Source organism: Drosophila virilis, chromosome 5 (genome assembly GCF_030788295.1).
Source record: "Drosophila virilis strain 15010-1051.87 chromosome 5, Dvir_AGI_RSII-ME, whole genome shotgun sequence".
NCBI lineage: Eukaryota > Metazoa > Arthropoda > Insecta > Diptera > Drosophilidae > Drosophila > Drosophila virilis.
In genome coordinates this window covers 15,747,522-15,775,293 of record NC_091547.1, presented here as the reverse complement: position 1 = coordinate 15,775,293, position 27,772 = coordinate 15,747,522, and the positions used below count along the sequence as shown (strand labels likewise).

The window sequence follows — 27,772 nt, the reverse complement described above, 5'->3', positions numbered from 1 at the left end:
CCGCATTTTCAAAGAGAATTTGAAAGTGCCACGAGTAAAGCCGGGTAATACCCGCTAGCGTATTTATAGACTTGGATGTGATTGAGATTAATTTGCTGCAATATTATATTCTCTAGAATATCCACAAAATACTAAACTTATTGGAATTCTAGATTAAAATGGCTTCGGTTCAAAATCCGCTGGCAGTCTTCACGAATTCACAGATATAGTTAATGAAGCTTTACAAAGGGTATTCAAACCACGATGCGGAGCTGCTACAGCTGCTGCTGCTGGGGACAACAAAATGGCGCTGCGAATTGTTGGCGCATAGAGCGGAAATGCAAGCTGAGTTAGCTGCGTGTTGTTGTTGTTGTTGTTCTTGTGTTTGTTGTTTTTGTTGTAGCTACTGTTGTTTCTAGTGGCATGGCCCATGAATATTCATGGCTGTTGCCGGGGCAGTCATTCATTCATTCGTGATTTCACGCAACCGGCTCCAAAGCGGAGAAAACGACGCCAGACAAAACATGAAACCAAATAAATAAACAAATGTCAGCAGCGTCGGAGGCGAACGCCAAGAAATTGGCGTGAAAATAAATCAAGAAACAAATTGGAAAATTTGTAAGTTCGCCAACAAACGACGGACCGACGACAACAACGACAAAGCCAACTGAAATAGCGCCATAATACATTCATAATAGTTAAAATGTGGACGTTTTTAAAAAAAAGCGTTTAATCTATATCGATAATCCATCAGGAGGATAAGCTTATGAATAAAAGCCATTTGAACAGTAATTCTACTGGACGAGGTCCTTAAGATATATGGCATAGAGCCTGCGGTTATAAAAACGTACTAACCGCAACTGGTAAAAGAAAAAAACACAAACCAATTGTTCCACAAAGGACAATTAAAATGTCCTTAAGGCAGTTTTGCAATTTAATTAACACGCAAAGCAGAAAATACACACGAGCGGGAAGTAGAGAAATTCGTAAGCTACCTGAAAGGATTGCGCATGCAGGGCAACGGCAGCTGAAATTGGAACTGGGCGCCATAAGAGCATGAAAATCGTTTATTTAATTGTAAAATATACATATTTAAATAATGCCCATTAAAATGCAGCAGCAGATCGCTCGCTTAAGCCCCGCCCCAACCACGTCCACGCCCGCCGGACACACACACGCCACCCACAGCGGGAGCATATCAGCTGCCAAAGGTAATCAACTGAGCTGCAACTGCCAGGAGAATGCTACGTGAAAAATAAAAGAACATTAAAAAGCACATTTTTAATGTTGCCCATGTGCGCGAAGTCCACGTCTGGATGGCAACTGTTTCGCGCGGAAGTCTGGGTCTGGGTCTGCGTCTGGAAGCGGGTCTGGTCAACAGCCCTTTGTCCTGTGAAAAGCGGGGGCATTTACTTTGAGTGCGCAGCACTCATTTAAATGCAAATTTAAATGAAATTTTAATCCATTTTAAGGACTATCTACTGTACGCAGAACCTTTTGATGTTGCAGCCGCCCTCATCGAGCAGCTGCCCGCTTGCATCATCGATTCCCTTCCAATGCCATACAAACTGACCCCGATCTGGATATGCCAACCGGATAATAATGACTTGGCTTGTTGTAAAAAAAAAAAACTTAATGCTACCATTTGGTTACATGTAGACCACCAAATGGAGCAGAGGTTGGACAGATTACACAGCTGAGTCTGGACAATATTTGTGGATTGTTTTACTCAGCACTTCAATCAATAAAATAACCATCTTCAATGCCGGTTGCTGTCTTGATCTCCTTCCAGCGCTGAGCCATGGTACGGTCGCGCGGTGGTCCAAACAATTCCGGCTCCATATCCAGCTCCAGATCCAGTTCCAGGACTGGCGGCGGTGTGGCAGATACGTGTTTCACCAGATGAAAGTCACATCGCTTGCAATAGAGCTCAGAGCGGTCACGCGGCTCGAATTTGCGGTCACAGATGGCGCAGCCCTGGAGCGGCAGGCGGCAGCGGGTGCAGCGATGCTCCTGCGGGGACAGCTCGTTCCAGAAGCAGCGGCGGCAACAGTTGCTGCACAAATACAGCCTATAGTCGGCTTCAGCCATCTTTCCAATACCTGCAAATGCAAGTTAGAGTGTGGCACAAAATGGAACAATATGCAAATCAAGGTACTTATTGGCTTTCAGGTCCGTTAAGCAATAGAGAGAGAACTCAATGCGAAACTATTTTATAGTCTGAAAGTTGACGTAGCTTTCAAAACCTTTTTATATACAATTTTATTTAAAAAATATTATGGGCTACTTTATTAATGCTGTTTGGCTGTGCTTCTTTACCATATTGTATCCAATTACCGTATTATTATGATGTATTTAAAGCTCAACCCATTGAATCTCGGCTCCATTGATGATGCTGATGATGTTGATGCCGCCGAGTAAATGTAATCTTAACCAAATTAAGCGCAACTTTAATGCCTCATTTGCGAGGGGAGTTGTCCGCTGAGGTTTATGCCATATGTCCTTCAGGCTTCACTGCTTTCATCGGGCTACATATTGAATGCCATTTTGATGGCTTTATATTAAATGCACTTATACTTGCACGCACTCACACTCACACACACGTACGCAAAAACACATACATATGCGGCGGCATAATTTACATCGCATTAAAAAACTCAATAATGATTTATTGTTGTAGTTGCACCACGAAAACATATTTAAAACGACGCATTTATGCTTAACGAAGAGTAGCCATACATACACAATATTAAATGCTAGAGCATATAATAAGCACTTTATCTGAATTACCCACGCCAAGATATATTATAATAATAATAATAATAATAATAATAATAATGAGAGCAATAATAATATTAATAACAATAATAATAATAATAATAATAATAATAATAATAATAATAATAATAATAATAATAATAATAATAATAATGAGAATAATAATAATAATAATAATAATAATAATAATAATAATAATAATAATAATAATGAGAATAATAATAATAATAATAATCATAATAATAGTAATAATTATAATAATATTAATAGTGATAAATGATGAGTAAATACACAAGCTTGGAAAACCTTAAAAACGTTTTATTTAATTCGAATTTCTACCATTCTTATGTTGCTTAGAATTCTTATATTTTTGCATATATAAGCTGTATTGTAATTAACCTTCTTGACATGCAATACACCAAATGATTCGTTTGCTTCAATTTCAGTGATTCCTGTGAGTATGCAGCACGACGAGAGCAAAAGCGTGACGGCTTCTATGAAAAGCTGGGAAGGCAGCGCCGAATCGCGAACAGCATCGACCGTATCGCTGAAGCAACCATACCCAATGGGCACAACAATCGGCTCGGAGACTAGAGCCGGACCTGGTCTGTTGCTCTTTCCCGGCACTGCTCAAAGGCACAATCAAAATCTGGTACTAAAATGCCCAAAACCAAAAACAACAACTGTAAATGCTAATGACGAGCACGCCGACCTTAATCGCCGAAAGCCGTGCAGCGTGCGCAGCTTTCGGCGACCGCCGCTGTGGCAGCCACCACCGACTAGGGAGACTAAGGCCGAGGAGCTGCGTCAGGAGGCGCTGGCAGAGAACGAGCTGGAGACAGGCCGATTTGCCTGTCTGGCCAAGCTGCAAGCATTCATAATCGAATTTCTGCAGGGCTCCTCCATACATGGATTCATCTATTTGGCCAAATTTGGCTTAAATTTTGTTGAACGGTAAGTTTTTGTTCTTCCGAAAGTCCTGCTGTTAACGGATGTGCCCAGATAGTAGCGACTGTATCATCAAGGTCTCCAGCTGCGTTTGACGCAATGCAGCATCAATCGCGGCCTTTGTCGGTTTTGTATTTGAGTTAAGGGAAGGTTTTGATCCTGTTTAAATCAATGGAAATGTGTATGACTCAACAAGAGTCTGTTCTTTTAAATTTTAAACATAGCATATGATTATGCTGTGTATTTTTTTGAGAATTTTCATATTATCCTCTTGTACTAGTGAAAAAGTTGGACACGTTTCCATCTCTAGATTCAAACAAACTTTTAAACTTTTTTAATTATACCCACAATCAAACTCTCCTTTTCCGTTTGGTTATGCTTTTCGTTCTCTCATCCAAATAATTTCCGAACGAAATTAAACTTAAGCCTCATTACGGCTCAAAAACTGAAATCTCAACTAAAACTTTCGCCCTAGCTTTCATTCGCTTTGGTTTCGCATTGGCTTTCGATTTCCGGGCCAGAAAGTGCCCGAAACTTAACGAAACAAAACTCTAAGTCAAGGATTTAAAATGTTCTAAAACACGGGCACGTGTTGCCCAAAGCCAAACATTGCGATTATAAGCCCGATCTCAAGGCCCGAAGGGTAAGTGCGTGTCCATATAAGAACTCACAGACGGGTTTACCCACTCGCCTAAATAAAATTAGACATGAGCAGCAAATTTTTCTACATCTCTTTTGGGGGAAAGTAATATTTTTGCTGCTGGAATTTGTATTTGGTGCGGGTAAAGCGGCAACGCAATAAATCCTGAAAACTGACATGACATGACAAACAGGATTACACGGAATGTCTGGCAAGGCTTAAATTGGTAACACACTCCATTCCAAGTGGGGCGGCTGACAGACCGGCCGGGGCATGTGGGAAATGTCAGCATAACAAAAATGGACCACAAGCAACCAGCAGCCGAGGGTTAATTAGTGGATAACATAGCCCGGCACGCCAGGCCTTAGCCCCAGATCCATGGCAAGCTCCATTACAAATTTTGTTAGTTTTGCTTTGGAAGTGACAGGTGTGCCCTGTCGCAAGTTTAGGCAGGGCAGGTGAGGCACGCGAAGTCCGTCTGTAATTAATACACTACCCCTGCCACAACTAAATGATTCATGTCCATTTTTATTTCTGCACTTCACATTGATTTATTTGCGTTAGCCGTAAGAAAAAAATAATAAGAGCGTTACAGTCGGGTACAACCAACTAAGCGATACTCTTCTCTGTGCAAGATTAAGTTAATACAAGTCGAAAAATCTATGGATTGCATGAGTAAATACTCAAAGATTCTAACCCAAAGCAGCAAACTCTAAACTGATGGCTTGAAATTATAGATACTTATTTGCGATTGATTGGCTGTAAGTTGAAGATTTTCGCAATTTTTCCGCTCCCTGGCGAAGGTACCCAGGAAGTTTACTTAAACAAAGCTTTAAAACTCTAATAGATAAAAAATAAGCTAAGCTAACTTAAATTATATAATTCTAGCCATGCATTGAACCTATCAGGCAGAAATGAATTGCCACCCAAACGCAATTCAATTACTCGCCGTTGATCATGGCGAAATTATGTCGTATCAAAACGTCATATCTTCAAAAAATTAAAAATCGATGGGTTACAAAAAGATGTGGACCCAAAAACAATTCGTTTGTAAAGCCAACCTTTCCTTATGATTTTTTTGAATATCTCGGTTAAATAGTGTCAGATTTTCAAATTTTATACCCATTGGGGCAATCTGATTAAGTAATCTGATGTTAAGAATATGTAAGGTAATAAGGTAAGGAAGGTAATAAAATATTGCAACATACAAAAACGCTGCTCGATATATGTGTAGTCTAAGCTACCCACTTATTGTTTTGGAGGGTATGCATTCCCACCCTTAAAAGAGACGTGAGTTGTGCCTGATTAGCCCGGGGACATAAGACCAATTACAATAATAAGTCTAATGATAATAAGAAAATTAGAAATTTATTTATACAATTGTCGGCAAACATCCTTCTCCCGAGTGAATGTGAAGGGTTAAAGAACATTTGCCCACTTCAAGAAGCAGAACTTTTATACTGTTGAGTACAAAGCTATTCTAAGGTATGCAATCCAAATATTGGGTCAATTTCAATTTGATATAAAAGGAAATGGTTGTTATCTATTTAATTGAAAGGGAAAGACTTGACCCGGTAAAAGCCGGGATAAACCTTCTAAATTTAGAAGAGCACAATCACTTCCTTGTTAGCTGTTTTGTTTTTAAACAGAGTGCGTAATATACAAAAACAAATAGTCTAAAGAATGATCGGGAATATGTGGAGATTAATGGGGTTGAAATAAACACTATGTAGATAGTAAACTCAGCAAGAGCATTCAAATCTGCGTGCAACGCACAATATATTCGTTTCACACAACCTTGAGCCGGCTTAAGTTTTCCAGTAAAAATATTTCAGGTGAAATATGCATAAATCGCTAGAGTCTGTGTCGCTGACATGTGATAACCTCAATTCTGAAAGCGTTGCCGTAGCAACTGCGGGTCAGCGGCGTGTGCGGGGGGAAGGGAGCCACGAGTGCACGACTGCATAATCCAGAGCCGGAATCAGAGCTCGAACTACACAAATGCCAAACACGCAAATGCATGTGCAATGCGGATGCTTTTGGAGAGGATTGCGAATGTGGAGATGCGACCAGTTATGGGTTATGGGTTGCATTCGATTCAAAAGGAGCTTAAAGAGTCGCAGAAACCCATGAGTGTGATGCACTTTAACAGAAGCGGTAAGACGTGCGTTAAATATTAAAGAGCGATGTGTAAGCTGCTTACAAAAACAATAATTAAACCTCTTCAAACAGACATTTAAAGCCGGGGTCAAAGGCTAACGTTTTTAATACCAAGCATTAGCTTTAAAGACATGCATTCACTCTCAGGCATGCATACCAATTATTAGAACATTCACATGCATCACTGAGCTTCATTCACGCACAAGTTTTATTCATATGAGTGCGAAAAGATGATGAAACAAAGCAAATGTCTGTCTGACTGGCTGTCAGGCAGGCAGACAGATGAGGCAGACATATCTGTATGTATGATGTACAAAGAATTTTAGCCGGCAGACAACAGAAACAAAAATTCCAAGTTTCGCCATAAAAACAAATCGTATATTTAAAAATGCTCATGTTCAGTGTGCTGAACTAGCAGATATCCTATAATCCGAAAAATGTAATATTTTTTCAATTTTTCCTGCGTAACGATTTCTAATTTAACGCCAGAACACAAATTGGTAAATCAAATTTTTAGCAACATCAACGTATTTTACAGCAAATTTTAGTGAATTATTTCAAAATTATAAAAAAAATACTGTCTGTGTATACGATACGTTTTTATACTTTCCTATACCCTAGTAGTTCTTCGATATGAGATATTTGAAATAAATGTATTTTAAATACTGCATTTACCCTTACAACTATTTCTAGTTAATCACCAGCTAGATAGAGCTTCTAAAAGTAGCTGCTCAAATGGAGCAGGGACAATTGGAAATAAGAATTAATTCGGTGCAGAAGCGGAATGTGCCAAGTAGCTGTTACAGCAATGAATTGCCCACATCTCTATCTCAATGTGTGCATGTAAGAGTTTGTGTGTGTGTGTGCGTGTGTGTGTGTGTGTGTGTGTGTGTGTGTGTGTGTGTGTGTGTGTGTGTGTGTGTGTGTGTGTGTGTGTCCATGTGTTGACAGTGCTGAAGGCTTTATGAGCCATTGCTGGCGTCAAAATGTCATCATTGTGCGGTGCGGCACTTGCGAAGGCAGATTCTTTGAGGATTTGCCGGCTTTTGTCAGACTTGTTATGGCTACTCGGTCTCTGTGAGTGAGTGTGTGTGTGTGTCTGTGTGTTTGTGTTTGGAAGAGTGTTGCCTCAGTGATGCGTCCATTTTGGCTGTCGTCGCACTTGCACCAAATAAAATAAAAATGGGGCGCCTGAAAGGGGTTGCAATGGCAGCGTCGCCTGCCGTTCATTGACTCTCTCCCAACTTGGCCATAATTCTTCTGTCGCGCATATTTCGACTGATGCTTACAAAAATTTACACGCAATAGATTTTTATGTGCGTTGGCACGCAAAAAAAAAAAATAGAAGAAATTATTGTATGCCATATATCATTTCCGTATTTTTTGTTCGTTCATTTCTTTTAGCATGCTTTGGTTTGCGTTCATCTGCGTGGCCCTGTTCAGTATCATCTCGCTGAGCCAACGCACTTGGCAACGTTTTCAGACCTCGCCCATGGTCATTTCAATGGATCGCAATAAGTTAGTGTGGAATACCAGTTTCCCATCGCTGACCGTGTGTCCCCATAAGCGCATCGATGATATTAAACTGGAAGATTATATACTGTAAGAAACAATTACTATAAATATTATTATTACTATTAGCGTAAGCATTAGCATTAGCATTAGTTGTTAGTTACAATGCGCTGCAGTCTCCATGTTAAAGATATTCAATCTTTACTTTTGACATGCATCACAGAGCGCATGGTGAACAATTCGAAAATGAGGAGGATAAGGAGTATTTCCGGGATTTCATTGTCAAACTTGCGAGTCTTACATACGACAACTTGGAAACTCTGCCACTAAACAAGTCATATGGCATCGACAGCAACCAATACTTGGATTTACTTTACGAATTGAAATGGTCTTTCGAGCCGGAAATCAGCAGCGGCGCCGCCGTCAAAATGTTCATCTACGAAACGCAAACAGAGTTTGGCACTTGCCACTCAGTGAACTCACTTGTGGCACGCTACAATTCCTTTGGGTGAGTTGCGCAAAAAAGCTATCCATATTGTTTTTTATATCTATATTGAAATATTTGTAGCTATTGGCGCTCTGGCGATTGGAGCATCCTGGATCATGGTGATCGTGTCACAGTACATCCGCTCGATGGCGAAATCTATGCCCAGATCATCAATCTATCAACGGCCTATGATGTTTACTTTCACAGCGCAGGCGATGTACCCAACATATCCAAGCAGCGCTACACCTTTCCCGAAACCGACTACACGACCGTGGAGCTGATCGCGCTGGAGATCTATACAAATGAGGAAGCTAGAGCGTGAGCAGAAGATAGATTTGATAAAATTATATAATAAATATAAGCCCTTGCAGCAGACAATTTTGTTGCGAAATGTAGGCGGAAACATCTCCGACCTTATATATTGTATACTCTTGTCTATCCGTCTGTTTCTATTAAAGGCACTTCTAAGTCTTAAGACTTTGCACAGATCCGTCTCTTTGTGGTAAACAGAACATATCCTAGAATATTATATCATTCGAATGGTAGTGGTTTGAGTAACTTGTCTACAAGGGTATTCAATCTTCGGCGTGTCGAATGAAGGTGTTCTTTCTTGATTTTATTTTCCATACGGATTTGTGACAGGTTTAATACCAAACAGCGCAAGTGTCGCTATCAGTACGAGGCCGAGGAGATGCAAACGGTGCCCATTTACAGCTTTGGGCTGTGCCTCTCCGAGTGTCGCATGTTCTTTGCCCTGCGCGTTTGCGGCTGCGTTCCGCACTTTTATCGCAACCGGCGTAAGTATTAAACTGATTTTAAAAGTGAACATCGTTTTGTCAACTGTCAGCGGCCAATTGTAATCATATTTCGGTCTTGTCATTATCATTGCTCATCCTTGTCATCGTGCTCATCCTCATCCTCATCCGCATCCTCAGTCATGTGCCTGTTCTGGTTCTCGCTCACATAGTTGCACTTAATTGGTCCCATTAAGTTTAACTTTTATGTGTCGACGCTGACGTCGTTATCGTGCATTTTGCGTCGCAAATTTGCTCATAAAATGTTTAAATAGTTCCACTTCAAGTTTCACGACTCTGCCTCTCTCTCTCTCTCTCTGTCTATCTCTTGCTCTCTCTGCCCGCTAACAATAACTCATTCTGTCTCTTTCAGTGCGCAATGGTCGTCGGTTGCCGGTTTGCGGCTTGGAGGGCATCGGCTGCCTGGTCAAAATTAAACGTGAGCATTTTTTGATAGGTTTCTGGCGGGGCGCACATGCAAATATTTGCGCTGCCTCAAAATTCGTTTTGAATTTATGAAAAATTTCATTACCAAATATTTTACCATTTACCGCTGAACGTGACCATATTTTAGTTATCTTTTGTTTTTGCTGGTCAGCTTCAAGTCCAACTATAAGCAGGGGATTAAATATTTTCAACAGCCACATATTTGTCAAAAAAAAATCGCTTAATATTAACATAGCTAATCATTTCTAAATTTTATTTATCCTAAACAGGCGAAATAATCTCCTTAAAATCCGATAGATACAAAATCCATTGCAATTGTTTGTCCAACTGTGATGATTCCAACTTTTTTGTGCAGTCTTATGTAAGTATAACAATCGTAGCAATAAAAGTAAGTAAGTAAGAAACTCCTCGTCAGATACCCTATTTCAAGTGTAGACCACAAATAAAAAGGACTTAAGGCTGAAATGGAAATGAACATGGGTTAGTTTAGACAACTTTGCGAACTTAATATTTTTTAACACTCTGTTCCGGTTGTTACCAAATATATTCTTACGAGTTAGATTTACTTTTGCTATACTATAACATAAAATAGAATATAGTTGATCCCAGACTTAACTATACCCGTTTCGGGCACTTCAAGATTACAGGGTAGTTTTGAAATTTTTGAATGTGCTTTGAAAATGTTTACAACGCAAGCGCCATCTAGCGCTCGTTTAAGATGCCCGACGCGGTTCAAGTGTGGGAAAAGGACTCGTGCGTGTGAAGTTCTTAGTCTAAAGTCGCGAACAAACATTGAAATTGTTGACCGGGGCCGTAAAAAATAATAAGCGCAAAAGTTGTTTGGCAGCGAACGCCTTGAAATATGCAATTATTTCTGTTCGGCCCGCTTCGGCAACGCTCTGAAACTCCGAAACGAGCGAAAAGTTTTGCTTAACTTTTTTTCGCACAGTGTGCGGCGAAAGTTTTTACATTTAATAATAATTTCAGCTTACTTGACTTGTTATGCTGATGTTGTTGTAGCTGCTGCTCTTGTTGCTATTTCAATTGCTCCCCTCCTAATACGCTACTCTTCCCCTGTCTCTCTCTCTTTCTCAGAGGTCCCGCGTCTGGTTCCTGGGCGCTAATCTACAATGGGGCATTATTGATTACCCAAAAATGCAGCTGCGCCGTGATGTACTTTTCTCCTTCGCCGATGTCTTGGGTAAGTCTTCTTGTGCATATGATATTCTTCTTTGGCAACTGTAATTTGACGTCTTAAGAGTTCTATCAATAGTTTATATTGGCGGCCTGGTTGGCTTTTTTCTAGGCTGCAGTGCCTTGAGCTTTACGGAAATCATTTACTACTTTACGGCACGTTTGGTGCGTCGCATGTTTTGCAATTAAACTTGAGGAAACACAAACAGATACATAATTTGTAAGACATTGTTCTATTACAAATAAAACTACTTTTATTTGAGCAACATAAAACTGCGCCTAATCAATAATAAAATAGATTTTCGCAATGGCTGCAAATATCATCTATCCCTCAACCTCCTCCCTCTGACTGGGGTGCTGACCCGAACATTCATTGCCTACGTAAGGATGCTTGTCGCCTGGCATTTCAATGAACTGTGCATGTCTGGCATCGGGTCTGTCGTCTGTAGTCTGCGATTGTCCATTCCTTCAATGAAATTCGTCCACAATTTTGCGAACCTTGCCGTTTTCTATTTGGGTAACTGTTCGAGAACAACAACAACATGAACAACCACGTCGCATTTTGTATTTAATATTTGTTGTTTGAATTCTTTGTTTTGTATTAGGTCAGGCCGGGTCATTCGATGCGTTCATAGCAAATGCCATATCTCAAGCAAATTAATACAGCGGGCAACTCGATAAACTGCCCTCGATCACATTCCAAGCACTTGTCCTGACTTTTGTTGTTACATATTTTGCACATATGAGTGAACTCTAACTGTTACTGTCAACAAAGCGATTGCTAGTTAAGTTTTCCTATGAATTTCTGCCATGTCATCGATAATGAATTTGAGATGAGCAAAGGACTCCGGTATTTAGGTCAATTTGGGGGCAGCTCCAAGTACAAGTAAGAGCAAGGACAAACACTACCCAACGATTTGATGTCCCACACCCAAAAATTGAACTTTAACCACCCTTAAGCCGAACAGCATGAAATCACAATAGAAATTCTATATTTCAATAGCATGCAAAAGAATCGGCAAATTGAACAGATTTTAATATTTTTTTCCATTCATTCCAAAGAGAGAAAAAAGGAGAAAAATCAACCCGTACTTTGCCATTTCTCTCCCCCCCTTTGCAACAATCAAAACTCAAAGGAATTACCAGCGTGCAAAGCTCTTTTGCACCTTGGCACAACTTCCGTAGCATCAATGGCAACCGCAATCCATGTGGGGATTGTCGCCACCGACGCATGCATTATACATATGCACGTATCTTTATGAATAGGGGGATGCCCGTTTATTGGCCAGTGCGGGAGGGAGGGGTGTGAACGTACATAATTCCGGACACTGCAGACTTTGAAGTTGCCATTGCAAAAGCGCCAAAGGGTAGCATCATTCTTTTCCGCATAAATTTTGGAATTATTGAAATTTATTGTTGAATTGCGTGCTCAAAGGGGGGTAGAGTGGAAGTAGAGTGTGTGCCTGTGGTTAATGCGGCCATTCAAGGGGTTGCAATACGTCATTCTGCTGATGACCTTTATTGTTTGATAATCGCATATTAGGGCAGTATATATATTAAGAAAATGCAAATTTTTGAGAAACCAAGGAGTTTCATGTCTTTAGGCGTTTGATTTTGGGATAAAGTTTTGAAATGCCATTTCACCAGTCACAAAGCGCCATCTATTGCCAGCTTAAGAAATATTCACTCAAAAAATGTTATGCTGTACGAGCTGTAGGTAGGAAAATGAGATTGTGAAACGGTAGTAAGTGCGGCCGACACTCTGCTAATGTCCTTCATTGTTTAATAATTGCATATTTCGGTAAAATGAATACTCAAAAAAACACTAAATAGGTGGTTAAACAAAAATTTTAAGTTCTTATACGTCCGACTTTGCGATTAAATTTGAAATGTCAATTCACCAGTCACAACGCGCCATCTATGGTCAAATATGCACAACCATTATTCACCCACCATTTCAAAAATGATGGTAACAAAGCCTGTTGATATTAACAGTATCGTTGTTCGAAATTTGTATTTGTACTTTACCCTCTTATGGTCACACTAAGTGAAAGGTCTTCTGTTATGGTTGTGTTTCTGTTACTTTTGATTCGGTTAGTCAACTCGTAGCCTTCTAGATATATTTTTTGTTAAATAAATCATTATTTTGGCAATTTCTCAACAAACTGCATGAGCCAAATACAAATTTAATTATTTGCAAAATTAAGAAAGAAAAACGGCAGTTCATCCGAAACGAATCTGTTATGCGCTGTTATTAACATTGCAAGAAATGTTACATTTTCTGGGTGCCCACATCATACACTAGTGCTGTCCACCTTGGAAAACAACTGGGCAAGAAGAAGAAGAAGCAGACGAAGAGCAGAGCAAAAGTGAGCAAGGTGGAAGTTTCCACAAACAAAAATAGCTAACAAATTCGCACAGAATGCACAAAAGTGCGCCACCTTGGCATTGTATTTGCAATTTAGCTGCCACGACAGCAGCTACAGAAAAATCAACACAAAGTAGCGGCGCTGGCAGCAGAGCAACAAATCTAGTGATAAGGTCTGCAATGTACGCAGCATCATTATCAACTCAACCACCATCAACCCCTGCCTCCCACAGTATTCAATGGCTGCTGCTATTGGCGATGCTCGCGCTGCAATCACCGGCGGCATCATCGACTCACATCAGCGGCGAGTTTCACACAGCCGACTTTTTTCAGTTCCTCATCAAGTTCGGCTTTCAGAAAGCCGATCCTCCCACGCCGCGTAGTGCCGTATCCTATGGCTATATATACGGCAATGTGACGTCACCGGACACATACAGCGCACCCGTAACGCTCGTTGTCCTCGACAAGTCGACATTTGTGGACTTTTATAGCAATCGGAACTATCGCAACAGGGAGCGCGCCTGCTCGCGCATGTTCTCACGTCTGCAACATATCGTCTACGATCCGGACTGCAATCCCCAGGGCAAGCGTGACTTTCTGCGCCGTGTACCTTGCACCCGAGGCCAGCTGTGCGTCGACGAAGATGCTCCATCAAATGTCATAGCCGGACATCAGTTCACCTACGTCATAGACCTGGAGGCGGAGCCGCGGTAAGTAGCCGAACAGTAGATATCTGTTGTTATCAATTGACTGATAAGCTGCCGCCAGCTACACAGCCATTATAGACATGTCCGTAATTTCATTGATATAGCTGTTCGCTATTAATGACAATGGGAGACTTGGGTCTTCGATTTCGCTTTTCCATATGTTCTTTTGTTTATATTTCCACATAAAGCACAGACAGTGTTACTTGTTTATGTTTTGTGAAATGTTATTGTAGCGCTTAATTACGGATATAATTATAATCCCAACTTTTGTAAGCATTTCTAATACCACCTTCTGTTTGTCTCTGTAGCTTCTGGTATGTGGCCTTGGTGGCCTGTTATCGCAATCGCAGTACCTGCGAGTGGCATGCCCACGAGAATCTGGCCAAGCTGAAAAATTCCAGCAGCAGCCTGCTGACCACCCTGCAGTATGATATCAACTTGGTGAATGTGCATCCGAATGATTCGGCCGCACATCCGCTGACCTTTCAGTACCCGTACGATCAGCAGAATCTGCTGGAAATGTATCTCATATTTATGCTCGTCTACATTGTACTGCTGCCGATGCAAATCTATGCGGTGCGTCTTCAAAAGCATCCAGTGACCAGACTTTTTACGCTCAGCCTGCTCAGTGAGTTTGTGAGCCTGGCGCTCATCACGGCGCATCTAATTCGATATGCAGCCAACGGTGTCGGTGAGCCCAACATGCAGGCTGCCGGCGATGTTTTGGATATCCTGAGTCGCACGACATTCATGCTGATTCTCCTGCTGCTAGCCAAGGGCTGGGCGGTGACGCGACAGCAAATTAGCCGCACCGGCTGGATCATATTGATGTCTATTTGGGTGCCATACTGTGCGTTCCATGTATTTCTGTACATATGGGATCGGGTAAGTTAAGGGGAAAGCAACAAAATATTGCTGCATGCGAGCTGCCTATAAGTATATATATTCCTGAAAGCACATGTTGAACATTTTGTTTTTAATTTTTTCAGACGGAAGTGGATATTATATCGGATAGCGATGAATACCAGAGCTGGCCAGGCTGGATTGTTCTAATACTGCGGTATGTATTTCTACTATTTTATTTATCACCAATTTAATTGGCAATTCTTTGGAACAGCACTTCGTTTATGATGTGGTTTCTGTACGAGCTACGTAATACAATGAAGTATGAGCACTCCAGCAAGAAGCTGGACTTTCTTTTGCATTTGGGTGCATCCAGTTTGGTGTGGTTCATCTACTTGCCCATTGTAGCTATTGTGGCGTTACAGGTGAGTCCCATGTGGCGCTACAAGCTGCTGCAGGGCATCACAAACTCGGCCGACTGCATGGCCTACTGTGTAATGACCGGACTACTATGGCCCAATCGTGCCGGACAATATCTCCTGCTAGCGGGCACCAAGTATGCGGGTAAGTTAACTTGTTTGATTTGTTCATAAAGTGAACATCTCTTATATCACTAATTCTTCTTTCGAGCTAGGCATGGATGAGCTAGACGAGTTTAACGAGGCGCCACATATTGTACGAGAACGCGAGCGTCGTCGTAATTCGCCACCGGATGATATATCTATTGGTACAAGCAGCGGCGGAGGTGGTCGTGGCATGGTGCTGTCCACTAGCATACCACATTCGCTCAATGGCGACTTGCTGGAGGGGGAGGATTTGAATGCCGAGTTACTTACTGATCTGAACAAAAATAGTCATATTGTGGCATAGTTGATCAGGCTTGGAGAATAATCAACGACAGCAACGGGTTAATTACTAAGCTTTGTAGTCAAATGTGCTAAATGAAGAAACGCAAGAATGTTAATCATACTACACCCATACCTATATATATATATATATGAATATATATATATAAATATTATATATTTACTTACATATATAAATAGCTGTAATCCATATAGTTTTTAGCCGCCTACAACGAAGTTAGTGAGAGTGCAAAGTGCAGCAAAGATTGTTGTGTGATTTATCTAATATGCTTAAATTTATATTTAGTTTCGTTCACAAGATAAGCAGACATAGAATACGCATAGATTGACAAAGAAAACGCTTGAGAATTATTTCATTGTGGTACAATAAGTTTACATTTTTAATTACAAATTATATAAGCTCTATATGCATGACCGACACCATCATTTGAAGCAAAACAAGAAAGTATTTTGATAAGAACAAAAATGCAGAAGCATTAGAAAAGTTAACGTTAAGAAAACAAAAAACTCCGAAAAAATGTCAAATGAAATCGAAATAAATCAATCATTTTTCGATACACTATGTGTTTAATTTTTCCCCATTGGTAAAGTCTTTTACGCATTTTGCAATTCGTAAAAATAACTTGGATTATTAATTTGATATCAGAGAACTTAATGATAATAGCTGTGCGTAACATTATTATATTGTGCATATGCATGGCTTGATGGCTGGCCATCAATTTCACCGTCGGAGGAATAGTCGTTCTCATTGGGGTCACAGTCGTTGTTAATATCGGAATCACAGTCATCGTTCTCATTAGAGTCACAGTCATTGTTCTCATTAGAGTCACATTCGTCGTTTTCATTGGAGTCACAGCCGTCATTTTCATTGGAGTAGCCGTCGTCGTTCTCATTGATGTCACACTCATCATTCTCATTAGAGTCACATTCGTCATTCTCATTAGAGTCACATTCGCCATTCTCATTGGAATCACAATCGTCGTTCTCATTGGATTCACAGTCTTCATTCATATTGGTGGCACAGTAGTTGTTTTCATCATCATCACCCTCGTTCTCGTTGGAGTCACAATCGTCATTTTCATTAGAGTCGCAGTCGTAGCTCTCATTGTCATCACAGTCGTTTCCATTGTCATCACAGCCGCTGTTCGCATTGTCTTTACAGTCGTTCTCATCGGCATCGGAGTCACAGTCGCTCAACACCTCCCACTCCATGCCGCCCCTAGAATCGTCTAGGACCCGCATTATGTTTTCCTCCACCTTTTGCTGGTCAGCCTCTGGCAAGGAAAGGTAGTATATTGGTATTGCCTGCTGATGCTGCTCCAAACGGTTGCCACCGGCATACTGCTCTTTGTATTCTCCTATATGGTTGTTGTGTCCTACAAAATCTGTGTTTGTTTTTGTATAATATAAATTCTGATCTCTGATATTATCCAGCTCTCCCGGATCTTGCTGCTCGCCGTGCATTTCCACGTCTTGTTGTTCCTTTTCGTGCTTCAGGCTGGCCTTATTTTGCGCTTCAATGGCCTTCTTTATGAGGACTATCGTCTGGGGACTAAAGTACATCATATTATATTTACGGTCAGCGTTGCTCGCGGTCCGGTATTCGGCCTGCTCAATGATGTGCATTATATCGAATATGGCTTCTGGAATTAGACTGCTGAACTGTTGCCGTATGGCATGACGTTCCTTATCGCTGACGCGATCCGGATGCCATTCGATTTCCTCCTCATCGGAGGAGTCGGGCAGATTCGTTTGCGAGCACAGACCTTCGCTGATAATCTGAGCGTTGACAAATATAGGCAGAAGGATCTCACTGTAGGATTGCTTATTCTTCTTATGCTCACCCAGACGACATTTGACGACGTCCTGCTTCAGGCAAATGAGCGTATCATCGAGGGCATCGATTATGGTGTCTTCCCAGTCAAACAGGGGCTTATGGCAGGGCCACATATTGCTACCGGCCTCATCACTTACATTCTCATTGTCTCCGCTTTCCTCATCTTCTATAAGCCGGTTGGCTTCATGTTCATAGGACTCAAGGATGCGCTTCCCATGATCATGGCAGTGCTTCAGAATGTTGTCCAGTTGGCTATCAAAATCCTCCAGCGTTTTGATGTTACGCTTGTGCATCTCTTCGGCAAAGGGCATCCACTTTTCGCGGAACAATTCCTGGCCATCCTGTTCCATCTGATCGGTGTGTTCCTGTAGCTTTCTTAACCTATATCGACATTGACGCTTCATTATTGACTTTTCGGCTTTGTCCTTGTCGTAGGGTACCTCCTCTCCCGTTGGCAGTTTTTCGAGCACCTTGAGAAAGAGCTTTTCCAACTTCTGCCCATCGCGATAGACAGTCGCCTCTGGCATGTTGAATGTAAAACAGTTCCTTATCACCAGCCTGACATCGTTGATAAGTTCATGGACACTTCGATAGTATCTATTCTCCACTCGCATAATAATGGTGCCCACGTCCATTGGGTGCTCGATGATGGTGTAGTAAGTAGGCACATTAAGTGCCTTTGTGTCCACTGGCTCCATGAAAGGCAGCGCGAACTCCTGCTGACACAATTCTTCCAACAAATACTTATTCATGTGATGTATCTTATTGGTATATTCGCCAGCCCTGCCCGGCGGCGGCACTACCTCGGGCTGCACACGAGTCGGAATCTTAAGTCTAATCGACAGTCCTTTAGGATTGGGCTGTAACATTGAAACCGAATTAAAGCATACACAAATTGCAAGCCCACCACTTACCATCACTAATTAGCTGCAGATAGTTTTTAAAACGCAACAGAATCTATTTTCAACTGATAAATGATGATTTAAGTGACAAGTAAAACAAGGATAGTATGTTGTACTATCCACGCTGAAATGCGAATATTATTATAAGGTACTTTTTATTTTTTAAAAAATTATGCTTAAATACACGTGTATTCATCGCGATCTGATATTATATGTTGCATATTTGTAAAGTATGCTTTTTAGTTGTATTCAATTCATATTTGGACTAAAATCAACACAAACTCGCAAAATATTTTGTATATTGCACACATTTCCTCTTTGCAGTTGCAATTTACACTGCTGCTAAAACTGTCTCGGCGGCAATTCTGATAAATATACACACATATATAGTATATAGTATAAGTATATAAGTATACTTTAGCAATTTTCATACACATTGACGGCTTTTAAATTGGCACTATGCGCTAAGTTTTCAAACAATTTGTAAATAAGTCCACGTTGACATGGGTATAGCTTTATGAGTAGATGGTTCCAGAGCCTTTGATGCCCTGGCCAAAAATTCATATTTGTATATAAGACATTTATATGTATTAACTAGTTTACAAATTATAATTAAAAATAATAAATAAATTATTGAAAATTGAATTCCTAATCACAACTTAACTATCCCAGTTCAAACGTTTCACTATTTGGCTCTTTTTCTAATTACATAAAATCAAATATTTTATCGAATTATAATTAAACAACAATTGGGTGTACTAATAAAAAAATTAAAAACAACTACTTTAGGATATTGTACTTTACAAGAATGCAGAAAAACAAATGTACATAAGATAAGATTTGGCTAAAAGCTGCGCATCTAGTTTACACAAAAATATTTTTTAAAATATGCTGTGCTAACACGAGCTCCAATTATTAGATTCTAGGAGAGTAACAAGCACATATAGATCGATTAAAATTTGAATATAGTTTGTCGTTCCAGTACACGTAAAAGCGATCAACATGGAAACTCAATTAATAAATTCTCCACCTCGTGTAAACACAGGCTGAGATGGCAAAGTAAGTTACAATTAGAACGGATGGCATTAAATTGGCTTTATGGCTGCGTTGCAGTTACAGCACCCATATAAGATCTGGACATTATCTGTGAGTTTTTGGCTAAGCATGCGAGTATTTTTGTTTTTTGTTTTTTTTTTTGCTATGTGTGCATATGGTTATTCCGTTATCTACATGAGCATGTAGGAATGATCACGTTCCAGACGTGACTTGGCGCGCATCTGAATGTTTCCAATGGGATCCGAGGGCGGCGGTATGCCATTGATCTGATGTGTGGGCTCCTTGTAGAAGAACTCTGTGCGTCCGCACTTGTAGCCGTAGAAGACAGAGTCTTGTGAGCTGTAAGAATAATCAATAAATTTAATATTCATATGCAGTGTAAGTTAAGTATTTACCGAAGTATCAAATCGGTAAGCTGGCCGCTCGGCTGCGTCAAATCGTGATGCATGCTCTCAAGTGTGTTCAGCTCCAGCGGATTCCATGGTCCGTTGCGCTGCAGTGCATCCCACTTGTCATCGATGCACATGAAACTATAGTTGCCACCATCACGCTTATCGCCTTCCACATTGACGTTTAGCGTTTGATTCAATTGAGATTCCATGTGCGGAAATTTTGCCACACAAATGTCGAACTGCCAAGCCACAAGAAGAAGATTAAGAAAGGATTTCCATTAGGTGGATCAACGTGATAGCTCACCATCTTCTGGACAACGGCCTGCTGAAAGCAGGTGCCCTCCTCCATGAGCAACAGCAGCGTCATGTTTTGTTGGCCGCACACATACAGCTCCGTTCGCTGTCGTCCATCTGTGGAAGCAGACGCAGATGCTGGCTGACCATTGGAGAATGCTGCCAGCGCATCAACTGCATCCTCACATCTAAGCGAGCTGCGACGCGGAAATCCCTTGCTGCTAGCCAGGGGGGTCTGTATCTCAATGGGCGTGGCCTCGTTGAGCGCGAGCACAGAGAGCTTAGCCATTAGCGGCGTTAGCGGAACTCCACTCCCTCCATTACGACGCTGAGTTACTGTTGGATCCACAATGCCTGGTTCGCCTGCGGATTTGAGGGGCAGACACATGGCACGCTTATCTGACGGCGTCTTTGCTGTTATGTTTAGATTACGATCTGCTGCTTCAGCCGAGGCTGCCTGCTGTCGCATGTGCTCGTCCAACTTTTGTATTTCCCGGTTGAACTCCTGGAACTCGGCAACAAGCGCCGCCAGCTCTGCATCCTGTCCGGCCTGCTCGCTGGCAACGCCCCACAGCTTGCGATATTGTTCAAGAAATTGTTGAAACAGGCTACGCGAAATCTGCTGCCCGTTGGCATTGAAAACCGGATAGGTGGGATCGCTAATGGTGCGCGAGCTTCTACGCTCATCGCTCCCAATGAAGTCAGGAGACACATCGATGCTACCGTCGGCGTCGGAGTTGCCGTTGCCATTGCGATTTACATCCGTCTTGTAGCCGTGTGTGATGTGGCCCAGCTTCTTTGAAATGGCACGCAGTGCGTCCTGTAAGTCAGCGGAGGACTTGCGACGCGTCAGCTGCTTGTTCGGATTACTGATGAAGTTCGAAAAGAACTTTTCCACATCCAGCTTGAGCGAGTTACGACGTGACGACGACGCCGTCGATGTTGCAACCTTGCCATTCGAGTTGTGCGCATCGGCGTCTTCATCTTCGGGATTGGCGCATATAGACATAACGCTAGCCACCGGCAGCACCTTATTCTCGGTCATAGGCGTATTACAGACGCTGGTGCGTCCAATGAATTCGGGATAGGAATCTGTCTCATCGAAATTGATCGAAGCAATGCCCGACTCAGGTAGGTCTTTGCTGTGCAAGTTCTTCAGGCGCAGCGGCAGATGGGTGGGCCGCATTGACTTTGGTCTCGCCACCGGCAGCTCCACCGGTCCGGTCGTAGCCGGGGCCTGCTCCTCCTCGGGTATATGAGTGAAGATTAGCGATTTGTCCCGCTTCAACTTGCGCTTTGCATATTGAAATGGCAGCGCGCTTTGACCCAGCTGCGCTGTCGTCATCTGCATGTTCTGGGCACGCTGCGCCTCCGCTACCAACTTGAGATAGTGCTGCTGCTCTACATACACCACCAGCATTTGCACACCGTGTGGTATGTGAAACTGTTGCATGTTCAGCTGCTCGGCCGCGGTGCGTACATGACGCGGATCTGTCAACACCAGCTGCTTGGTCACCACATCCCCCAGCTGAGAGGCGACCACTCTGAAATGGAAGCAGGCAGTCACAAATAGTTCTTTTTTTCAAAATCTACTCACTTGTTGTGGTAGAGTATAGCGCCGCCGAGAATGCCCCTTGTTTGCTGACAGCTTTGAAGCGTCTGTATGGCCTCCAGGTAGATGTGGCTGGCGGTCTGGGGTCGAGCGTGGTAAACGAGTTGAGCATTTCTTTAATCCAGTTCAATTAACTCACCTTGGGCATGCGCAGCTTGGGCACATTCTGGAATGTGTTGCCATTGCGTTGAAGCATGGGCAGATATGTCTCAAATATGTGATATAGTTTCTCGTTGAGATTCCGGTTGTGCTGCTGGGTGGTCTGTGCATACTGATCGTGCAGCGACTGCAAATCACGATGGAAGAACCTCAAGAGGGAGCTCAAGAGATTGGCCCGATGCTGCAGCAGCTCATCGGCAATGTTGCGATCGGTGCCCACGGCCTGTGGAAGCAATGAAAATGAATCACAATAACAATGAGGGGGTCTTTTCAGCAGCCTACTCACCAAAGTGAAGCGACCGAACTCCTTAAGCACAAATTTGCCATTCTGCAGGGCCAGGATGCGCGGCTTGAAGAAACAATCCTTGAGGAAATACGATGTGCCCATTAGCTGACCACAGAGAGCCACCTTCTGTGTGTCCGATACCCAGCTGGGATGAAAGTAGAGCACCGCGGCAATGGGATCGTCTGCCTCATCCTTTAGACACTCCGTGTCATAGACAAACACAATCATCGTCTCCCTGTGGATACAAAACCATTGAGAACACTATAGATGTTACTACTACAGTTGGAGAGTCACTGCGAATGGCACCTGTCAAGCATACGACGCCGCAGCTGCTGCAGCTTTTGTTGTTGTTGCTGCTGCTGCTGCCAGCGTTTCTGATTGGGCTTCCGCCACTCTTTAAACATTTCGGCAAAAGAAAGAGAAGAAAGAGAGTCCAGTTTCGCAATTGTTGGATAACTCAAGTCGAAAGCTGCATCGTGGCGGCTTATCGCCTCCCGCACGACCTGGATGATAAGTCAGTCAACACGGCAGTGCCACAGAAACTCAACTGAATTGCCAGCTGGCTGGCTGATAAACATGATATGAGGTGCCAAACAGCCGCGCAGCATTGTTTGAAATTTTGCTCACGCTTGTCACTGCCAGTCGAACAGGTGGGCCGGGGGGGGGGGGGGGGCGGCTAAGGTGACGCGAGGTGAAATCGCCGTCTATTACGCCGTTGATTTACGCTCTAACTAATATCAGTTTGCAAGTCAATTCAAGCGGCAATAATTTGAATGCCACTAAACAGCCCGATAAACAGCGGTTATCGATAACAACGATAAGCCGATTTCAACAATCGAAACAATATAGATATAGATTTCAGTGTGAGTGAGAGAGAATAAGAGAGAGAGAGAGAAAGAGTATGCTATTAAAGCTCAAGTGCATTTAATATTCGTCGTCAGTACGCGGCATATTTTCTCATGCCTAATTATAAGAGCATACTTTTGGGAATGTGTAATAATAACATGTACTTAGTTAAGGGCAAACTAGTTTTAACAAAACTTAAGCTTTTATTAATTAAAATTATGCTGTAATATTTTAGCGCATTAATCCCCTTTTGAAACAAAACAAACATCTAATTCACCCCGTCCTCAAACTGGATCCCTTTAGGATAACGCATCTCCAACTAACAAAAAGGCGTTTAACCTTTATGCTATTTATTAAATAAAACACCATATAAATCAAGTTTAACCGGGAAGGGACTTTAGAAGTCCAACACCCAAAGCCGGAGCTGCCGAAAATTCTTGTCCGACAGTATATTTATACTTGGCCACATATCCATTGGGCCCCGCCTCATAGGTGACCACCAGAGTTCCACCTTCGACGTCAAAATTCTGAATGAGCGTACCTTTTACCTCCGGGACACCGGGTGGAACCAGTTTCACAGTCTCCTCGCGCAAAGTTTTGCCATCCGGATGTCGAATGCTGTGCAAGCAAGTCTATTGATTAGGTCTAGCTTATGAGGATGAGCCTTGGATAAGAGCCTACCTCAACGTATATTGACCATTAGGGCTGCCCAGTTGAGAGCCACTTTCGCCAGAGATGCGCGGGACGGGCGTTGCGGCTGCCGCAAGCACCAAATTGACGAAAAGTACAAGAATGGACTTTGCAGAAACACAATGTACCCACATTAGTTGCAATTCGGAAAAGATATTCTTAACTCACCGCTCCGAGCATTATCTAGTTACCAAGTCTAGTCAATTGCAACTGTCATTCTAAGTCGCATCGTCTTATATTTAAAAGACCTGCGAAATCGTGATTCCAATCTCCCGTAAGACGTGAGAATAAACTCTGTTTCGCATGTTAAACAAAAACCTAGCAAGAGAGAACGTGTACCTTCAACGAGCCGAAGAATAAATACTCTAGGCTAGGAAATTGGTAAAGCCTAAGGCTTATTTTCAATAGAGACATATAAGGGAAATGTGAAGCCCGTCAGGGCTTCATGTCGAGACAAAATTATAATACCCTCCACAAGTTTACAAGTTTTCAATAAAAATATAAACGAGCGCAAAGCATTTATTAAATTTTTTGGGAATGTGCTCTTTGTATACTAGATGCATATGTTTAAATATTTATACCTTTCACCTGTTGAATGTGGGTGAAAAGATGATTTTTGCAAATGCCTTAACTATACGACCTCATAATTAATAGATATTCCGCATCAGCTGCCAAGACGAACCATGTCTAGATATGTTCGTAAACAACGCGTCGTTCTGCAACTCTTCAAAAATCAGCGACTTTATAAACACCAAAGTTATTCAACAATTAATTTCCCTTAGTGCGGGAAAATAAAGAAAAGCCGCAGCTTGCGGCTTGCGTGATCATCTGCTATTTGTCAAGTCACTTGACTGGGTCAAGAGCATAAACAGAACCTTGGATAGAGGCGTACTTAAACATATATGGTTAATTGTGTTCAGGTGTTACAAGTACCAAATTGGAAAAAGCTACCACAAACCGCTCAACACAAAGTCAGATGTTGCATTTACTGCGTATTCAGTTAAGACAAACTGGTTAGCACATCTTTAACAAATCAGCTTTTTAGTCAAGGATCATCAATATGATCTACCACCTCTCCTTTGGGACTCACGTAGCTGCTACATAAGCTTAAGGAGTGCCAGAATCTCAGTGACATCATTATCCTAGTTTCGAGTTGTGACAGATGACTCTAGGAATGCGCATAAATTTAGTGTGCTGCAAGAAGTTGGAACTGAGTTATGAATCTGGATACAACAGCGATTGTCGCCTTTACTACACTCATTTAGAACAAACAGAACTGGAGCTATTCTAGATCATAAATAGCAGCAATCAATTGAGACAGTATGTCAGCTAAGCTTCAATCAACTAGGATAAAACATTTAAAGTTAGAATTATGGTCTGTAGTCCCAGATCCAGATACCATGCATAAGTGAGATATTTGCAAGGATTTGTTAGTTTATGAACGAAAAATATTTATTTGCATTCAAGCTTATCGCCACAAGATTATATCAGGAAGCTTTATGTCTAAATTTGCAAACAAAAAGCTTCCAAAACGTGGTATACCCGCTAGTATAATAAACAAGGTGTCAAGCATAACTGTGCCAATGTAAATATCATAGCATACTTTCAGGTCTACGCAGTTATTGATCGTACTATTATTAAGGGCAAATGAAAATATATGCTCAAAAAACTGCACTCAATAGTTAAAACGAATGGAAAGATGAATGCTTGCTTAAATTAATAATAAATCGATATTTTTTCTATTTTTTCTACACATATTTTGGCTAATTCTTTTGAGCAACCAAAGAATACAACAAAATCCAAGAAACCGGTTAATGGCTATGCCTAATATAAACTAAAATAAATAATATGAGCTAAGTTAAAGAACAATGTATACGTTAATAATTTTAAGAAGAAAGTGTTTGCTTTTGCTAGAAAAAGCCTCTTCAGCTCTGTGAGCTTTTCTCAAATATTTTGATAGACAAAAGAGTTGTGCTGAATTGTAGATATATGATATAGTGGTCTGAAGCGATCTATTCCGACACATCAACTTTCTGACGATGGCTACAAAACTGAGACAAAATGGAAGACATTTTTATACACATAGCCCTAGGATAACCCATGTCTAAGGTAATTCCATTTATTAGATACAAATTACACCAAATTAGCCGGCGGACGACTTGAGAACTGCTGGACTTAGAAAAATTGCAAATACGGGCTGTTCCGGCTTGCCTGCGCTTTTATAGCTATACTTGGCCACATATCCATTGGGCCCCGCCTCATAGATGACCACCAGAGTGCCGCCTTGGTCTTCAAAGTTCTGATTGAGCATACCTTTTACCTCCGGGACACCGGGTGGAACCTGTTTCACAGTCTCCTCACGCCAGCTTTTGCCATCCGGATGTCGAATGCTGTGCAAGCAAGTCTATTGATTAGGTCAAGCTTATGGAGATGAGCCTTGGATAAAAGCCTACCTCAACGTATATTGACCATTAGGGCTGCCCAGTTGAGAGCTCGGGACGGGCGTTGCCGCTGCCGCAAGCACCGAGTTGGCAAATAGCACCACAATCCACTTGGGATATATAACACATTAATCGGGATTCCGCCAAGACATACCGATAACTCACCGCTCTGAGCATCGTCTCACTATGAGCCTTTGGGTTTGCACATGCCTCGATAGCAACTGCCGCACTCGATCGCAGCTTCTTTTATTTAAAATAGCAAACGCTGTGAAAACGAGTTTCGAAACGGCAACAAAAACAAATTGAACAGATCTCAAATTAAGACCTAATGACAGCTACGAGCCCTCACAGCGAAGTGTTATTAAATCGGCTAAAGCCATGAAAGCGCGCGGCAATAACTGAATTACTCATCTTGTCAAATTTAACCCGACCTCAAGTGGTATTCGGTAAAAGCTATTAATTAATTGCTTACAAACTGTTTTTTTTTTTTTTTGTTTTAGAAATATTGACACGTGACATCTAACCCTGGGAATGCTGCCGGATTTATTCAACGATTTCAAGTACATAATTATCTTCGGCGTAGCTGAGAGTAATTATCATTGATGTCATGCATATATTAATGCACATAGATATTTTTACCTAACCAACTGTTAGCTTAAGCAGATCTGGGGGCAGATACTGGGCTAAAGTGGAGCCCACACATCGAATAGCTGGATCCATGGCACATTTCTCTCATAGCTTATGGCTTACTAAGCCTTTGAATATTGCTATTATCAATCCATAGATGGGCATATGTACCAAAACTGGACTTAAGTGATGCCAAGGTACACTGCACAAAATTGTGCTTTTAAGATCTTTAGAATATACAAATGTTCTGTTTTGATTTTAAAAACTTGAAGCTGCTAAAATTAAAATGGTACCCATTCATCAGAGTTGGTACATTTTCTTGTAATCGTTGGTACAATTCTGTTTTATCAAGTACCAAGCCAAACCCCGAACTTATAGCACTAAATTTCCAATTTACGAATATGATATATTGCCATTTGTTGTAAACATTTGTCGCTTAAACGAGTTATTTCTTTTATACATTAAAAATGACATACATGCACTTATGTTTTCTTATCAGTAGCTTATTGTAGGCTTCTTCTTGGTACAATGTTGTTTGTTTGTGTGCGTGTTGAGGCTGCATACCCTCACATACACCCACGGTACACAAACAAACACACACACAAACACAAATGCAAATCACTTGCATACAGATACCCACGCACGAAAAAATCACCGCAGTTTCTTGTGTTTATTTCTACATATTATTCAATGCACTTACTTGGTAGTCATTTTGGTAATGTTGTTTTTGTGTTTGTACTTAAGTGTGTTAAACTTTATTAATTGAAAAGATTCATTTTGATGTAAATAACTTTACACTTCGCATTATCGGTGTTTTTCTGCGGGGGTGGTGGGCTGGAATTATCGATATCTTGTTTAACATTTGGAAGACCGTACATTTAATAAAATATTTGGGCATGCCAACGCG

General features: G+C 41.6%; 7 protein-coding genes across 11 annotated transcripts; 2 read left to right on the top strand and 5 right to left on the bottom strand.

Annotated features, from left to right (window-relative positions):
* Window positions 1-1,680: 1,680 nt before the first annotated feature.
* Window positions 1,681-2,232, bottom strand: LOC6624740 (uncharacterized). Its single transcript, XM_002049706.4, has 2 exons — window positions 2,138-2,232; window positions 1,681-2,081 (listed from the first exon to the last, which is right to left on the bottom strand). Exon 2 carries the CDS (start codon window positions 2,068-2,070, stop codon window positions 1,717-1,719), a length of 354 nt encoding a protein of 117 aa, XP_002049742.1. The 5' UTR covers window positions 2,071-2,081; window positions 2,138-2,232; the 3' UTR covers window positions 1,681-1,716.
* A 1,069-nt stretch (window positions 2,233-3,301) lies between these two features.
* ppk9 (pickpocket 9) lies at window positions 3,302-11,206 on the top strand. The gene is given in 9 exon segments (XM_015174341.3): window positions 3,302-3,711; window positions 7,910-8,107; window positions 8,241-8,525; window positions 8,586-8,822; window positions 9,147-9,325; window positions 9,672-9,737; window positions 10,015-10,106; window positions 10,841-10,946; window positions 11,019-11,206. Coding segments are annotated over 9 exon segments (1,662 nt in total). The 5' UTR covers window positions 3,302-3,322; the 3' UTR covers window positions 11,129-11,206.
* Window positions 11,207-13,098: 1,892 nt separating this feature from the next.
* On the top strand, window positions 13,099-16,280 carry LOC6627180 (uncharacterized). 2 transcript variants are annotated; one of them, XM_070210401.1, is made up of 6 exons: window positions 13,099-13,480; window positions 13,541-14,017; window positions 14,323-14,899; window positions 15,004-15,074; window positions 15,132-15,421; window positions 15,492-16,280. In XM_070210401.1, exons 1-6 carry the CDS (start codon window positions 13,362-13,364, stop codon window positions 15,725-15,727), a joined length of 1,770 nt encoding a protein of 589 aa, XP_070066502.1. In that variant the 5' UTR covers window positions 13,099-13,361; the 3' UTR covers window positions 15,728-16,280. The 2 variants fall into 2 exon arrangements, with proteins under 2 accessions (XP_070066502.1, XP_002049745.2); XM_002049709.4 differs by having other exon boundaries at window positions 13,104-14,017.
* Window positions 15,933-18,809, bottom strand: LOC6627181 (bromodomain-containing protein DDB_G0270170). 2 transcript variants are annotated; one of them, XM_002049710.4, is made up of 2 exons: window positions 18,475-18,809; window positions 15,933-18,420 (listed from the first exon to the last, which is right to left on the bottom strand). In XM_002049710.4, exons 1-2 carry the CDS (start codon window positions 18,475-18,477, stop codon window positions 16,375-16,377), a joined length of 2,049 nt encoding a protein of 682 aa, XP_002049746.2. In that variant the 5' UTR covers window positions 18,478-18,809; the 3' UTR covers window positions 15,933-16,374. The 2 variants fall into 2 exon arrangements, with proteins under 2 accessions (XP_002049746.2, XP_070066501.1); XM_070210400.1 differs by lacking the exon at window positions 18,475-18,809 and having other exon boundaries at window positions 15,933-17,941; window positions 18,001-18,199.
* A 147-nt stretch (window positions 18,810-18,956) lies between these two features.
* HPS4 (Hermansky-Pudlak syndrome 4 protein) lies at window positions 18,957-27,714 on the bottom strand. Of its 2 annotated transcripts, none has more exons than XM_015173908.3 (7): window positions 27,566-27,714; window positions 22,262-22,496; window positions 21,956-22,198; window positions 21,802-21,896; window positions 20,215-21,748; window positions 19,914-20,149; window positions 18,957-19,857 (listed from the first exon to the last, which is right to left on the bottom strand). In XM_015173908.3, the coding sequence occupies exons 1-7, from the start codon at window positions 27,574-27,576 to the stop codon at window positions 19,689-19,691; spliced, it is 2,523 nt and encodes an 840-aa protein (XP_015029394.1). In that variant the 5' UTR covers window positions 27,577-27,714; the 3' UTR covers window positions 18,957-19,688. The 2 variants fall into 2 exon arrangements, with proteins under 2 accessions (XP_015029394.1, XP_002049747.1); XM_002049711.4 differs by lacking the exon at window positions 27,566-27,714 and adding an exon at window positions 22,568-22,808.
* LOC116651139 (uncharacterized) lies at window positions 23,441-24,067 on the bottom strand. Of its 2 annotated transcripts, XM_032437021.2 has the most exons (3): window positions 23,966-23,992; window positions 23,789-23,904; window positions 23,441-23,725 (listed from the first exon to the last, which is right to left on the bottom strand). In XM_032437021.2, exons 1-3 carry the CDS (start codon window positions 23,975-23,977, stop codon window positions 23,488-23,490), a joined length of 366 nt encoding a protein of 121 aa, XP_032292912.1. In that variant the 5' UTR covers window positions 23,978-23,992; the 3' UTR covers window positions 23,441-23,487. The 2 variants fall into 2 exon arrangements, with proteins under 2 accessions (XP_032292912.1, XP_032292911.1); XM_032437020.2 differs by having other exon boundaries at window positions 23,789-24,067.
* LOC6627183 (uncharacterized) lies at window positions 25,901-26,564 on the bottom strand. The gene is made up of 3 exons (XM_002049712.4): window positions 26,404-26,564; window positions 26,251-26,348; window positions 25,901-26,187 (listed from the first exon to the last, which is right to left on the bottom strand). Exons 1-3 carry the CDS (start codon window positions 26,413-26,415, stop codon window positions 25,941-25,943), a joined length of 357 nt encoding a protein of 118 aa, XP_002049748.2. The 5' UTR covers window positions 26,416-26,564; the 3' UTR covers window positions 25,901-25,940.
* Window positions 27,715-27,772: the final 58 nt, after the last annotated feature.